We start from the raw sequence: 16,960 nt of genomic DNA, 5'->3' as shown, positions 1-16,960 counted from the left end.
CTGTATATGAAGGGGCACTATACTGACACTGTATATGACAGGGCACTATACTGACACTGTATTTGAGGGGGCATTATACTGACACTGTATATGAGCGGGCATTATACTGACACTGTATATGAGGGGGCTCTATACTGACACTGTATATGAGGGGTCACTATACTGACACTGTATATGAGGGGTCACTATACTGACACTGCATATGAGGGGGCATTATACTGACACTGTATATGAGGGGGCATTATACTGACACTGTATTTGAGGGGGCATTATACTGACACTGTATATGAGGGGGCACTATACTGACACTGTATATGAAGGGGCACTATACTGACACTGTATATGACAGGGCACTATACTGACACTGTATTTGAGGGGGCATTATACTGACACTGTATATGAGCGGGCATTATACTGACACTGTATATGAGGGGGCACTATACTGACACTGCATATGAGGGGGCATTATACTGACACTGTATATGAGGGGGCACTATACTGACACTGTATATGAGGGGGCATTATACTGACACTGTATATGAGCGGGCATTATACTGACACTGTATATGAAGGGGCACTATACTGACACTGTATATGAGGGGGCACTATACTGACACTGTATATGACAGGGCACTATACTGACACTGTATTTGAGGGGGCATTATACTGACACTGCATATGAGGGGGCATTATACTGACACTGTATATGAGGGGGCACTATACTGACACTGTATTTGAGGGGGCATTATACTGACACTGTATATGAAGGGGCACTATACTGACACTGCATATGAGGGGGCATTATACTGACACTGTATATGAGGGGGCACTATACTGACACTGTATATGAGGGGGCATTATACTGACACTGTATATGAGGGGGCATTATACTGACACTGTACATGAGGGATCACTATACTGACACTGTATATGAGGGGGCATTATACTGACACTGTATATGAGGGGGCATTATACTGACACTTTATATAAGGGGGCACTATACTGACACTGTATATGAGGGGGCACTATACTGACACTGTATATGAGGGGGCACTATACTGACACTGTATATGAGGGGGCACTATACTGACACTGTATATGAGGGGGCACTATACTGACACTGTATATGAGGGGGCACTATACTGACACTGTATATGAGGGGGCACTATACTGACACTGTATATGAGGGGGCACTATACTGACACTGTATATGAGGGGGCATTATACTGACACTGTATATGAGGGGGCACTATACTGACACTGTATATGAGGGGGCATTATACTGACACTGTATATGAGGGGGCACTATACTGACACTGTATATAAGGGGGCACTCTGCCTAGTTTGGCCCAGCTCCTACTTCTGGTTGGAGTTTACATAGAAAAATAAGTCTAAAGCATAAATAGATGATATCTCCACCATCTCTACAGATCTCTACTTCTTCCTAATCCCCTCTTTCCTCTATATCCAGGATTACACTTTACATGAACCTGGACACATGAAATGATGGATTTGTTTTCTCGCTTCGTAAATTGAGCAATATGGAGAAATGTGTCATTAGTGGAAATATCTCAGTCTGGAGACGGCGCCTCCTCTCAATGTGGCCGTAAGATGTTGGTGGATTTACAGATCTGATAAATGAAATCGGAGAAATAAGTTTCCTTTCCTATAAGATTATTACTTATCATCCAGTGCAAAACAGAGAATATTGGGTATGGACCGCACCAAATTATTTGGGACCAATGTATTCCCACCCAGGATTGCAGAGGTTATTCCTTTGGCCAGCTGTGACTTGTGGTTCCACACAATGGTAAGCCGATGTCACGGTGGTTGTGTGATTTTGACCCTGGAGATACCCCTGCGGTACACTCACACCAGTGGTAATAGGGGAGATACACAGATAATTGGGTAATAAAGGCCCTTTGTCCTATCCCCTACCCCAGGCACACTTACATGCAGCGCCCAGCTGATGGTTATGTCAGGGTGCCTTTGGTGTTAAGCAAGCTTATTAGAAAGGTTAAAGGGGTACTCTGCTGGAAAACGAATGTTTTCCAATCATCTGGTGCCATAAAGTTATACAGATTTGTAACTTACTTCCATTTAAATATCTTAACCCTTCCAGTACTTATCAGCTGCTGTATGCTCCAGAGGAAGTTGTGTAGTTCTTTTCTGTCTAACCACAGTGCTCTCTGCTGACACCTATGTCCGTGTCAGGAACTGAACAGAGTAGAAGAGATTCGCTATGGGGATTTGGGACAGTTCCTGACACGGACAGAGGTGTCAGCCGAAAGCACTGTGGTCAGGCTAGAAAGAACTGCACAACTCCCTCCGGAGCAGACAGCAGCTGATAAGTACTGGAAGGCTTAAGATTTTTAAATAGAAGTAATTTACAAATCTGTCTTTCTGCCACCAGCTGATTTGAAAACATTCGTTTTCTACTTATTTTCCTCTGACGTACCCCTCTAAGGCAGTGTTTCCTAAACCAGGTGCCTCCAGAAGTTGCAAAACTACAACTCCCAACATGCCCGGACAGCCGTTGGCTGTCCGGGCATGCTGGGAGTTGTAGTTTTTGCAACAGCTGGAGGCACCCTGGTTGGGAAACACTTGGCTAATGTTTTGCCAAGATGCACATATCCTTATCCTTATCCTTATCGTCGAAAAAGTTACATAGGAAATCTGACGCTTGGTAATATATATGTGTGTGTGCATGTGGTGGCCCAGTACGGGATGATGTGTCCCCGTACTTCTCCAGCCCTGTCAGGCAGCGTTTCCCCATGTCCCCAGGCCCCCTTTATGTGTTATCCCCTATGTACATAAGTTGTATAATAACATGTAATGTTTCTTTAATTGCTGTTACCATGTGATTGTTACCCAGGAGGCACTAGAGACCAGGTGACCCCCCCCCCAAGTGACCTATGGGCTCCTTGCACAGCCCCCCTATAAAACCAGGGGTGGAGCTACAATCTCTCTCTTAGCTCATTGCTATTCCTGCTGAGGTCCATTGCAGTCTGTGTCCAGAGCATTGGAGGCCTCAAGCCTAAAGTCTGCAGCCATAAGTCGGCTCAAGTAACCTCAAAGTCATCTTCATGTCAATTGTCAAGTCAGTCAAGTCAAGTCTTCTATATAGTCACCTGCACTAAAGTGTCTCTACATACTACAAGTCCCAGCAAGCCACTTGCTGTAAAGGAGGCAGCCATGAGACACCCCATCCTCAGCATCCAGCCTACTATCAGCCCCTGCTGCTGGGGGGTCGGCCTCTACACCTTCACACCTAACTAACTGCAGAGTTCCGGTGCCTGCTACACCTGGCAGTGTTGCTGCGGACCCCCTAATCCAGCGGCCCATAACGTCTGCACAGGCAGCTCATACAATCGGTGTCCTGGGTTTTGCCACAGACCCATTCACCTCCACCCTACCTCCTCCTGCCCAGACAGTTGCTCTCTTTAAGGGTCGCCCAGGACTTCGGGACCATAGCTTTAGCTTTTCTCTTTACCCCCCCCCCCCCCCCCTATAACCATGCTACCGCTTGGCTCTGGATAGGACCCAGGCCCTTACCTATTCATGGACGTGGACGGTTTTCACTGTCCCACCTTATAGTCCAATTCTCTGTTAGATCATGTTTCCACATCCCATAGCGCCCGGTCTCTTCCACTCTCACCCCTATTAAGGGTTGGTGTATGTTGCATACACCTATTAGGCAGATGGAATTTCTGCCATTAGTATAACATTGCAAGACTTCTTGCTTTTTTACCTATATTGTTATTGTTTTTTCTTTCTCTACTCATCTGTACTTTTCTTTGTTCTTTTTACAGCATCTGATACTCACTGGTCGCCCCTCAGCCTGACTGGTCTGTGCTGCTGCCCTTGACTAGCCTGCCAGCCTTTTGTGAGCATGACGGACATGAGGCTGGCCACCCTGAATATGCAGGGCTTTAATGTTCCAGAGAAGAGGTCCCAGGTTCTGTATCATATGTACAAACAGAAGGTCAGAATGTTGTGTCTCCAGGAGACCCATTTTAAAATGGGACACGTTCCAGATAGACTTAAAGGGGTACACCTTTTTTCTTTTAAATCAACTGGTGGCAGAAAGTTAAACATATTTGTAAATTACTTCTATTAAAAAATCTTAATCCTTCCTGTACTTATTAGCTGCTGAATACTACAGAGGAAATTCTTTTCTTTTTGGAATGCTCTCTGATGAGATCACGACCACAGTTCTCTCTGCTGACGTTATTATAATAATAATAATAATGCTTTATTTATTGTTGTCCTTAGTGGGATTTGAACCCAAGTCCCCAGCACTGCAAGGCAGCAGTGCTAACCACTGAGCCACCATGCTGCCCTTAGCATACATTTGCTCTGCATGGTTGCTAAAATGGACAGAGATGTCAGCAGAGAGCACTGTGTTCGTGATGTCATCAGTGTTCCAAAAAGAAAGGAATTTCCTCTGTAGCATTCAGCAGCTAATAAGTACTGGAAGGATTAAGATTTTTTAATAGAAGTAATTTACAAATATGTTTAACTTTCTGCCACCAGTTGATTTAAAAGAAAAAAGGTTTTCACCGGCGCACCCCTTTAATCGCTACTTTCCCACCTGGTACCATTGCTCTATCCCAGACTCCTGCTCGAAGGGGGTTTCGATCAGTATTCACTACCCTTTAGTGTACAAGATGTTCGTTCTGATCACGAAGCTCTGTACCTGTATGTGCGAGGTATGGTTCTGGATCAGGTGGTGACTGTGGCGACTATATTTGCCCCCCAACAATTATCAAGTCCCCTTTCTAACACGTGCTCTAGAGGACTTGTCCTCCTTTGCGCAGGGTATATTGCTGCTTAGTGGTGACTTCAATCTTCCACTACAACCTCTGCTGGACACGTCCACGCAGCACTCAGCTGTCTCTTATCACCAACTCAACAAGCTCCAGCAACTTCTCCTCTCACTAAAGTTGTGTGGAGTCTCCAGCACCCAACTGACAGGGACTACACTTACTTCTCTAGTCCTCATAGGACTTATAGTAGATTAGACTACATCTTTATGCCTCATTACTACCTACCTCACCTCTCCTCCACACAGATAGGGAACCTGTATATTTCTGCCCAAGTCTTTTGTGCGATCCAGATCCCAGATTGTCCATAGTACAAGTCAAGTCTAATTACAAGTCAAAGTCAAGTTTATTACAAGTATTGGCCCAGCAAGCTGCGAGGTCCTCTGGGTACTGGTCACCTCTCTGGGAATTCTGGCCTTAGCTGTGAAGATAATTACACCTCTCTTCTATTCAGTAAAGCCTCCGTTTACCCTCAACTCGTTGTGGACTCTTTATTCACTACTAACAACTGGGATAGCGGAGAATCCGGGTGTGTGGTGTTCCGGAACCTGAAAACCACACTGCCATATGGGCCACCTAGCTTTGCAGAAGCTAAAGATCACACAGGTTCTCAGAATACAATCATTACAATACCAAAAAAAAGTTTGAACTAGTGTATACCCTATAAAGGAATGTCATCAATGTAGCGTTTCCCTGACAGACAGAAATGATAAGATCCAGTTTTCACTACGACTATACTTCCTTAGTATAAACACATCAATGTTGTCACTGTCTATTCCTACATACCCCAAATAACCTCATTGTATTGTCACTGTCCTAGGCTGGAACCTTGTATTGCCTACTTTACAGATCATGTGAGATCTCAGTGACTTAATGCACATAGTCATAGTGGAATATCGTCAATGTAGCTACCAGGTGGCTCAGTGGTTAGCACTATTCCCTTGCAGCACTGGGGCCCTGGGTTCAAATTCCACTAAGAACAACATCTGCAAAGAGTTTGTATGTTCTACCCTTGTTTGGATGGATTTCCTCTTTCACCCCACAATAAACAGGTAGGTGAATTTGGAATTTAGATTGTAAGCCCTCCCCTGGGGACAGTGCCCAATATGACATCAATGCACAGTGCTGCAGGATATGCTGGCGCCATAGAAAGTAATGATCATTATGTAGCATATCCTAATACATTCAGCCCTCCTTCCTCAGTATAAACATCTCTATGGTATGACTGTCTACACAGCAATACGTATGCTCACACCTCAATCTATTATATTACTGCTGTGCCAAGTTGGCCCCTAGTTTTGCCTAAAGACTATGCAAGATCTCAGAATATACCGTATTTTTCGCCATATAAGACACACTTTTTCTTCCCCAAAACTGGGGGGGGGGGGGGGGGGAGAAGTTTGTGCGTCTTATACGGCGAATACACACCTATCGCGGCGGTCCCTGCGTCCATCAACGTCCGGGACACGTGGCTAATACAGGACATCACCGATCACGGTGATGCCCTGTATTAACCCTTCAGACGCGGCGATCAAAGCTGACCGCCACGTCTGAAGCGAAATTGACACTAACCCGGTTGCTCAGTGAAATTGCGGCGTCCTGAACAGCTTGGACACTGGGAGGGGCCTTACCTGCCTCCTCGGTGTCTGCTCCGTGCCGGGATCCCCTGTATGGCCGGCGCTCTCCATCGTCATCGTCGCGCACGTCGCCCCGTCATTTATTAGGAGCGGCGTGCGTAGCGACGTGATGTCGGCGACGGAGAGCAAGGATACCAGGCAGCAGAGATGTTCCAGAGCGGGGACGCCGCGACAGCGGTGGAGGGCGAGATCCAGGGCAGCGGTGACGGGTCTGGAGCGGCGGGGACAGGTGAGTACAACTTCCTATAACAGTGGTCTTCAACCTGCAGACCTCCAGATGATGCAAAACTACAACTCCTGGCATGCCCGGACAGCCAACGGCTGTCCGGGCATGCTAGGAGTTGTAGTTTTGCAACATCTGGAGGTCCGCTGGTTGAAGATCACTGTGACCTATACTTTACATTGTATTCTAGATTTTCCCAATTTAAAATTGGGTGCGTCTTATATGCCGGAGCGTCTTATAGGGCGAAAAATGCGGTAATTATTTGGGAGACTAAAAGCCTCAGACTCAGCTTTCAGTATGACTCTTCTACCTCAGTACAGGAACCTCAATGGTACAACCTTTTACACTATTTATAGACTGTGGACTGTGTTGCTAAATTTAACAAATAGGTATGAATAATATGATCACTGACCAGAATGAGAAACTCTATAGAAATAGATGTGCACAGGAAAAGGTTTTGTGGTTCAATGTGTAAGCACACTTATGTCAAATTCATGCAAAATATACAATTTCTCACAATGATCTGCAAGTAAAGATGACCTTAAAAGGTTATCCCCTAGAATTATTTCTGAAGAATGACTTAGACATGGCGGATTCAGGGCCTCAGTACACCTGTTACTCTGACCATGTTTGCATTATGTGCACTATGTCTGTTTGAGCACATGTATCCTGAGTTTTAACCATGGTTATCTGTCCTGTTTGATATATGGATTTTAGCTTGCCTTGTTTGATTACTTTGTCAGGTTTTAGTATTCTTGTATTGTTTGTTCTGCATACTGTATGGGTTGGTGTTGCCTAAGTCTGTATTCACACTGTGTGTTTGTCAGTCCAGTTTTGACCTTGTGTGATCCTGGATCTCATAGGATAGAATCCTGTTCTGAGACTTGTGCTAATCCGGGAGTGAGTTAATCTTGTGCCTGTACCCGTGTTTGCTTGTATTTAGAATTTTTGTTTACTCCTAGGCTAGTATCCTGATCACTCAGTGGAGAGTGCCCGCTGGCTAGGAGTCTATTTGGCTTTGGTATTGATGTCCCTCCATGATTGGAGTGGGATGTCCTGTGTATTCCTTGTTGTGAGTCCAGTGTGAACAGTGCTCTTGCTTTCCTGACCTGTTAGTATGCTAAATCCTGCCTTGTTTGTATTTATATATCTGTTTGTTGGTTATTGTATCTGACTTGTTTCCCGACATATACAGTTGGTTTCTTTTGTTTTACTCGTACGCCCATGCACTTTAGCGTAGGAAGGGACAGACACCCAGTTGTCATTTACTGCTAGGGTGTCTAGGCAAGTAAATAGGGAAAGTGGTCTTAGGGACAGCTGTAGGGCTCATTAACTCTCTGCTCACCAATCATGACACATAGAGCGCCTATTTTGTCCTTTCTTCTTTTGCATACATTTTTTATTCCAATTCCCTGAAAAAGCATAATAGACTTTTCCAGAGAATCTGAGCACTTTGACGAGAACATGGAAAGCTGAACCACTTTTTCTAGAACTTCTCTACTCCAGACACCTGGTTATTAATCAAGATGTAGCCAGTTTCTAGGCTTTTTCCAAATGACTTGACTCAACATAAGAGACTTCAAGGTCTACCACGCACTCACTTTGATCAAGGCACTTACCAATGTCACGTAGACTGGGCAGAGAGGACTCTGGGATGTTTCGTAGCTGAGCTGTCCATGTTATATTTACTCCTAGTCGGCTTGAGGACAAACACTGAACGTAGACCGCAGAGTCATCACATAGCGTCAGACGTCTTTCTTCATTATTCTTGAAACTGGGTATCTTAATCATGGAACAGAAGAGTAGAAAATAAATATATCAAGTCAGTAGGGGAGCAACTTCTACCACCATCATTTTAAAATATCATATAAGGGTGTCAGATTTAGACAAATCCTTTTCAAAAGAAAGGAGTCCACAATGAAGCATCCAGCAATAAGATGGCATCCATTAAAATCATTGGGCATTTATTCATTTTATTGGATTTGGGCGATCCTATGGAAGCCCTGCAGCATCTGGATTTCTGAACACCTCCAGGACCTTTTGAAGGTGCTCATGGGACATAAAAGTTAAGAACGGCTTACCTGAACATTACACAATCCGCGTGATCTTAGGTCATCCAAGATGAATGACTGAAAAGCTTGCAGTGTCCCAGCATAGTCAGCCATGCACATTTTACCAGGAGGCAACATGAGCTGGAACCAGGCCTGAGATTGGATGGTTTGGAAGGACTCCAGCCCTGTAGAGAATTCACAGGTCATTAATATAGATGAGGAACACACGGTGATGGAGGGAGCTGAGCAGATCATTGACACAACACAACTTATGTACAATGGTGGTTTTGTAACACTATGGGAGGATAAAAAATATAACTACTAGGGCCAGTATATTTTGGTTTTGAAAGTGGTTCTAATCAGTGGTAAAGTCCTCAGAAAAAAAAAATGGGAGCTCTCCCAAGATTTCCACTAAATGGCTGGTCCAGCAGGACTTTTGGCGAATGGGAACGGTGTTCCTTCTGTGAAAAAAAGTGCACAAACTCAGTTCCCATGCTTTCCTGCTTGAGCGCTAGTTCCAATCTTTCCACCTCTCTCACAGAAGATACGTGTAACATCTGGCTCTGACCGAACACAAAGAGTTAAATAACTCTAGTTGGGCTGGAGCTGCTGGGAGCTCACCTGTGTAGTCTGGGTGTGGTTCTCAGCTCTGCTACCTACCAGGAAGGTGTATCCCTGATCACCTGCCTATATAAACTATGAGCAGTGATCAGTACATTGTCTGTGAAAGGTTATACCTTAGCTGACACCTCCTGATTACTGGATACCTGCTTATTTATTGATCTTTGGCTTTTCCCTTGACTCTTTTCTTGCTCTACATTCCTGTGCTCTGCTATTTCCTGGTACCGACCTCGGCTAGACTGACATTGATTTGACCGTGTGTCTGTCTTAGTGAATGTATCTCTGTTATTTTGTGTGTCTCCAGCTGTTTCCCAACTCCTACTTTTTTGTATTTTATAATTTTGACTACTCTGCCCTAACACTTAGCAGGGCGGGTTTGTCATCGTGGTTGTCGATCCATCACTTAGGGCGGATGGGCAATTAGATAGGGACAGTGGCTGTCGGTGAGTTAGGGTTTCACTGTTCCCTGCCCAAACGAGACAATATGTATCAGAAAATCGGAATTCCAAAGACTATAAAGATATGATAAAAATTATGAGCGCAGAATGTTGGGCCTAAACAATATGATGAAATAGGATCAAAGCTCTTACTTTGACAGGCCTGGACATGAGGAGGCTGTGGGGTCCATTGCTGAGTTTTTGGGTCACATGTTAATGGACTGGCGGAGAACATATTGCTGTAGCCTTTGTGACATATAATGTGACATCTCTGTAACTTCTCCCCCATCTCCAAATACTCCTCACAGAAAACAGATCCATATTTGACATCCCAAGCCCCAAATGGAAGTGGACAAAGCGGAGCTATCGGAGACAAAACATTTCCATGTTAGCAGGAATATCCTTCAGACTAGAAGATGGAAGAAAAGAAAAGTTCAGTGTGTGGCAATGTTCAAAAGTCCAGAAGAATGAATAGAGCTGTGGTCAAACAAGTGAACCACTCCATTCACTAAGGGAACAATTGAACATCATTCTCATCAATGTGGGAGTCCATAGATTAGGTAGTCATTACCTATCCAGTGGATAGTGCTAACATTTCTTCAACGTCTTTAAAGGGGTACTCCGGCGAAAAACATCTTATATCCTATCCAAAGGATAGATGATGAGATGTCTGATCATGGGGGCCCTGCCGCTGGTCACCCCGCCATCTCCAGGCCGGCAGTGGTGGCACCTGGAACACGGAAGCTTGGAGCTTCCGTGTTCATGACGTCACGTCAAGCCCCCTCCATTCATGTCTATGGGAGGAGGCATGATGGAGGCATGACCTAGCCATCACGCCTCCTCCCATAGACATGAATGGAGGGGGCATGGAAGATGTAGTCGCCAGTCGTCCAGCACGGAGTAGAGTCCGCCCTGTGCACGGATGACCGGAGTGCCACGCCGGAGATCCTTTGGATAGGAGATAAGATGTTTTTTGCCAGAGTACCCCTTTAAGATCTGTAAACTTCAATTATTCAAGCATTCAAATACATGCTCAACAGTCTAACACCTTGACCTGACCCATAAGTTAAAAGGTTAACAAATATTCTCATATAAATATATATATATATATATATATATATGTGTGTGTGTGTGTGTGTGTATGTTATATAGTGTTGTCCTGAAAGTCCATATCTAAATCTGAGGAATGAATTTTGTTTAAATTTTACATGTACACTCGATTTCTTTAAGAAGAAGACGAGACCTTCAGGTCCAGCCATGTAGACCACCATACCCTGACAGATAGTTCCTGGCTTTCCGGCCCTGGTCACTTGTGTTCCTGCAGCCTCTTCCCCATGTATGAAGACACAGACACACTGGCTTCTCTCCAGATCGCACTGCTCCCGGGTGGGGTTTCCATTTTCATCACACGAGGGAATATGCGTTTCCCCAATAATGTTGTCTCCAGATTTGATGCAAAGACTGGGACCTGAGAAAGAAACTGTGCTTTATTGTGTCTTCTATTCACCTCCAGAGCTGCACTTAAAGGGGTACTCCACTGGAAAACATTTTCTTTTAAATCAACTAGTTCCAGAAAGTTAAACAGATTTGTAAATTACTTCTATTAAAAAAATCTTAATCCTTCCAGTACTTATCCGCTGCTGTATGCTGCAGTGGAAGTTATGTAGTTCTTTCCAGTCTGACCACAGTGCTCTCTGCTGATACCTCTGTCCATTTTAGGAACTGTCCAGAGCAGGATAGGTTTGCTATGGGGATTTGCTCCTACTCTGGACAGTTCCTGACATGGATAGAGGTGCCAGCAGAGAGCACTGTGGTCAGACTGGAAAGAAATTCAAAAAGAAAAGAACTTCCTGTGGAACCAACAGCAGCTGATAAGTACTGGAAGGATTAAGATTTTTAAATATAAGTAATTTACAAAACTGTTTAACTTTCTGGCACCAGTTGATTTTTAAAAACATTTTTTTTTCCAGCAGAGTACCCTTTTAATTCTATTTTTAGGCCAACAGAGCTAGTGGTGCAGTGTAAGAGACAATATTTTCAGTACACATCTTCTGATGGGTTTCACTACTTACATGTGGCGTTCTCCAAACCAGCCAAGTCTTGCCAGATAACTTTGCCAGTTATCGAATTCACGCACCAGGACTCGGTTTCTGATTTTTGCAGAGTAGCAAATCGGCCAGTCTAAAATAAGAATGTTTGGTTATATACTCACAGGATAAAGGTGTAAAGGTGACCTGTCAGAAGAACTGTACAAATGACAAAAGGTAGCAATGTTTGTTATAGGCCCAAAGCCTGAGTGCCCCACAGATGAACATCAAAACCTGCCAAGCTACACAAGGGGTGAAGTCTAGTCAGTCTTAGTCAAGTCAGTCAAGATCAGTCTGTCTAAATTCAGCGTGGTCCTGCAGCAATTAATCCAAGTCCACTACAAGTCCCAGCGAGCCCGCAAGTCTTTAAAGTCACTGGTCACCTCCGTGGGCCTAACTGAGCTGTAAAGACTATTCCATCTGTCTGCCTCATTAAAGCTGCCGTTGTTCCGTAACTTGGCATCGGAGTCATTATTTGCCCCGTGCCTAGCCCAGGATTCAGCAGTCATCCCTTCGAGTGGTGTAGAGGTAAAACCACGCCCTGGCGTCACGAACACTAGGGGTTAATGCTATCTGACCCTAGGGTAATAACATCTGCCCTTCATCATATGCCCTTCATGACCACAATTTAACAAATGTTACCTAAAAACCCATAGAAATCAATGGAATTTTCTCACTGTCATGAAACTGTGGCCTAAAAATATTGGACATTTCTGGTGACTTCTTAGAAATACAGTGATTTCTGCCATAAGGTGCCTGGTGGGTTTTGCTTCAATCTTCCCAACAAACACAATGACAAAGATTTATCACTAGTGTAATCTCGACTTTGGATATAATATTTTGACTCTTTGGGGTAAAAAGGAGATGTTCCTGATTATACAGTAATGGCGGATTACCTCAGTACAGCGCGGTACAAAAAGATTGGCGGCACCAGTCTTCCCAGCAGTAGATTGTGTTGGCATCCAGTTAGAGATCAAAGAATTGGCCTGAGCTTGTTGGCAGGAGGTCCGACCTACAGAGGATATTATTGGTGAGTTATGTAGACCTGTCCTAGGCTGTCCAAAGAAATGTGTGGTGTCCCAGCACAAGTGGCTGTCCCGTGGTGTAGGACTGACTTGGGTAGCCTGGCAGCTCAGAGTGTTGGGCCCACTGGCATTCCTTTGTACAGTGGTCCTTCAACATACGATGGTAATTTGTTCCAAATGAACCATCGTTAGTTGAAACCATCGTATGTTGAGGGATCCGTGCGATGAAAAGTATAGGAAATTATACTCACAGTCTACAGTGCCTTGGAAGGACCCTAGCTACCAGAACTACAAGTTCTACAATTCCGTCTGGTGAAAAGCACCACAAGTCTCAGAACAGCAACAAGGCTTGCAAGGGGTACGCTGCACTACTTACACTAAGGCCAGCTGTTTGTGTTTTACCAATTTCACAAGCTCAGTAAAAGCAGTTAAAGGGGTACTCCGCTGCTCAGCGTTTGGAACTAAATGTTCCAAATGCTTAGATTCGGCGGCGGGAGTTCGTGACATCATAGCCCCGCCCCTCATGATGTCACACTCCACCCCCTCAATGCAAGTCTATGGGAGGGGGCGTTACGCCCCCTCCCATAGACTTGCATTGAGGGGGCGGGGCATGACATCATGAGTGGCAGCGCTATGACATCACAAGCTCCCTGCGCCGGCTCTAAGCATTCAGAACATTTTGTTCCAAACGCTGAGCAGCGGAGTACCCCTTTAACTGCAACCTTATGTCGGTGTATTAATTGACTCATCGTGTCTGGCCCAAGAAGACTGCTTCCTACCGTCGGACCGTGGATCAGATAAACGGTGCCCTGGCGTCACAAAGTGATCAAGGTACGTCCTACTAACACCCAGTAACCGCCACACATGAGACATTTGTCGACCTATGAAGAAAATTTGGGGGGGATTTGCCAACAATCATATGTCTATGGCCCACCATTTATGCCACCATATCAAGAAGGCCTTGTGATTGTTTACACTGCTACCCAACCCTTAGACTGCTTTCTGGTGACTTCTCCCTTATGGAAACGTGGGTAATACCATGGACCCTTTGGAAATCAGCAAGGTTAAAGGGGTACTGCGGTGGAAAACTTTTTTTTTTTTTTTAAATGAACTGGTGCCAGAAAGTGAAACAGATTTGTAAATTACTTCTATTAAAAAAATCTTAATCCTTTCAGTACTTTTTAGCAGCTGTTTACTACAGAGGAAAATCTTTATTTTTTTAATTTCTTTTTTGTGTTGTCCACAGTGCTCTCTGCTGACACCTGATGCCCGTATCAGGAACTGTCCAGAGCAGGAGAAAATCCCCATGCTGCTCTGGACAGTTCCTGGCACGGACAGAGGTGTCAGCAGAGAGCACTGTGGTCAGACAGAAAAGAAATTCAAAAAGGAAAGAATTTCCACTGTAGCATACAGCTGCTAAAAAGTACTGAAAGGATTAAGATTTTTTAATAGAAGTCATTTACAAATCTGTTTAACTTTCTGGTACCAGTTCATTAAAAAAAAAAGATTTCCACCGGAGTACCCCTTTAACCTTGTCCATAAGGATGAAGATTGGGACATGCTTTAGTTTCCCCTATTTCTGAGCTCCTAATATCCCTATTGGCCACCCCTTATGGTATCCATACATTTATCTCTAGAACATTCTGTCATGAGGTCTTACACTGTGGAGGCCCAGAACTTCTCGTCCCAAGGGAACCAGGAATATAACGTCCTTCATCATCGACGCACCAGTAATGACCTATAAGAGTGAAAGGTAATAAAGTTCTCCATTAACTCTCCAAAATTCTAAATCATTCTTCAACCTTGTGAATTGATTCTCCCCTCTCCGGAAATAATATTAAGACGTGTTATATTTCATGGGGCAAACTGTTGTTCCATTTCTCAGACACACATAGGGGGGACATTTATCAAAACTTGTCCAGAGGAAAAGTTGCTGAGTTGCTCATAGCAACCAATCAGATCGCTGCTTTCATTTTTCACAAGGCCTCTGCAAAATGAAAGAAGAGATCTGATTGGTTGCTAGGGGCAACTGAGCCTCTTTTCCTCTGGACAGGTTTTGATGAATATCCCCCATAGTTCCTACCAGACTAGGGTCGCCACCTTTCTTGCAAAAAAAATACCGGCCATGCTAATTTGCATAATTAATTATACATTCGTAACAACACAGGATATATATATGCGGGGGAAATTTTATCCTATTCTGACCCCCTATAACTTTTTTATTTCTCCTTATACGGTGATTTATTTTTTTGTGCGCAGATCTGTAGTTTTTAAAAGTACAATTTTTTTTTTATGTGACTTTTTAATCACTTTTTTTAATTAAATTTGGGAGTTGCATTATTTACTAACTACAACTCCCAGCATGCCCTGATACAGCCTGTGGCTCAGCAGCGGCCCCAAATGAAAACTACAACTCCCAACATGTTGGGCTATGTAGTAGTATTTAGTATTGGTCGGTGTTTTCCAACCAGGGGTGCCTCCAGCTGTTTCAAAACTACAACTCCCAGCATGTTGGACTATATAGTATTATATAATATAGGTCAGTGTATTCCTACCAGGGGTGTCTCCAGCTGTTGCAAAACTACAACTCCCAGCATGTTGGACTATATAGTAGTATATAGTATAGGTCAGTGTTGACCAACCAGGGGTGCCTCCAGCTGTTGCAAAACTGCAACTCCCAGCATGTTGGACTATATAGTAGTATATAGTATAGGTCAGTGTTGACCAACCAGGGGTGCCTCCAGCTGTTAAAAAACTACAACTCCCAGCATGTTGGACTATATAGTAGTATATAGTATAGGTCAGTGTTGACCAACCAGGGGTGCCTCCAGCTGGTGCAAAACTACAACTCCCAGCATGTTGGACCATATAGTAGTACATAGTATAGGTCAGTGTTGCCCAACCAGGGGTGCCTCCTGCTGTTGCAAAACTACAACTCCCAGGATGCCCGGACATGGGAGTTGTAGTTTTGCAACAGCTGGACGCACTCTGGTTGGAAAACACTGGTATAGATTACGGTGCAACATTCTGTCAGTTGGAGTATTGGTTGGATAAATACCGGCCATTGCATGGCCGGTATTTTTAATACAAAAATACCGGCAGTGTGGCCAAAATGCCGGGTAGCCAAAACTTCATGTTGGAGCCAACACAGAGAATAGTAGAGATGTCTATATCTTACCTGCACCCTGATAAAACTGAACCGGCTCCCAGTTTCCAAGTCCATCACATTGAGGGCTGTATGGGACATATGACAACTGGGTGGTCTCTCTAGAGTTCACTCTATTTTGCCAGAAAAACTGCAGAGCTGTGTAGACAAGGAAAGGCCATATATAAGAGATATACGAAGGACTTTCAAAAAGTTCCTGCACTTTTAGATTTTGAATGAAAACAGTTAAAGGAGTTATCCAGGAATCGAAAAACAGAGATAATTTCTTTCAAAGACCGCTCCCTGTCTGTCTCCAGGTTGGGTGTGGTTCTGCAGCTCAATTCCATTGAAGTGAATGGAGCCAAGTTGTAATACCAAACTCAACCTGGAGACAGACAGTAAGCGCTCTTTGAAAGAAATTAGGTCTGTTTTCAATTCCTGGAAAATCCCTTTAAAGGAGTACTCCACCCCCGAGCCTTCGGAACATTTAGTTGTGAATACTGGTGAAGGCTTTGGGGGTCACTACGCCCCTCATAATGTCACTCTCTGCCCCTCATGACATCACGCCCCGCCCCCTCAATGTAAGTCTATGTGATGTCCGCCACACCTACTCCCATAGACTTGCATTGAGGGGGCAGGGCGTGACATCACGAGGGGGCATGGCGTCTCCCTGAAGCCCACACCAGCGTTCGGGACTTAATGTTCCAAACGTTGTAGAGTGGAGTACCCCTTTAAGGAGGAAAAAGTAGTAAGCGGTCACGTCTTAGCGCGTCACATGACTTGTTTTGTCTGGCAAGGTGACTGTAAAAAACTATCTCATTTGTGTTTTGAAATAGAGTTAACAAAAAGTGCAGAAACTTTTTATACATTACTCTTATAAGGACTAAAGTGGGAGATTTATCAATAGA

At 44.3% G+C, this 16,960-nt stretch overlaps 1 protein-coding gene across 2 annotated transcripts in view; it reads right to left on the bottom strand.

The window, feature by feature from the left end:
- TG (thyroglobulin) overlaps window positions 1-16,960 on the bottom strand; it is a 249,246-nt gene that overhangs the window by 223,170 nt on the left and 9,116 nt on the right. For both annotated transcript variants that reach the window (XM_056522788.1, XM_056522789.1), the window contains exons 5-12: window positions 16,086-16,211; window positions 14,568-14,645; window positions 12,779-12,894; window positions 11,868-11,976; window positions 11,069-11,263; window positions 9,949-10,158; window positions 8,768-8,922; window positions 8,306-8,468 (exon numbers count right to left, since the gene is read on the bottom strand). In XM_056522788.1, the coding sequence (XP_056378763.1) occupies window positions 8,306-8,468; window positions 8,768-8,922; window positions 9,949-10,158; window positions 11,069-11,263; window positions 11,868-11,976; window positions 12,779-12,894; window positions 14,568-14,645; window positions 16,086-16,211 (1,152 nt within the window). The remainder of the gene's footprint in view (window positions 1-8,305; window positions 8,469-8,767; window positions 8,923-9,948; window positions 10,159-11,068; window positions 11,264-11,867; window positions 11,977-12,778; window positions 12,895-14,567; window positions 14,646-16,085; window positions 16,212-16,960) is intronic.

The sequence above is a fragment of the Hyla sarda genome, chromosome 5 (genome assembly GCF_029499605.1).
Source record: "Hyla sarda isolate aHylSar1 chromosome 5, aHylSar1.hap1, whole genome shotgun sequence".
NCBI classification, from domain to species: domain Eukaryota; kingdom Metazoa; phylum Chordata; class Amphibia; order Anura; family Hylidae; genus Hyla; species Hyla sarda.
The sequence above is the reverse complement of the archived record's forward strand: the minus strand, read 5'-3'. Positions and strand labels throughout refer to the sequence as shown.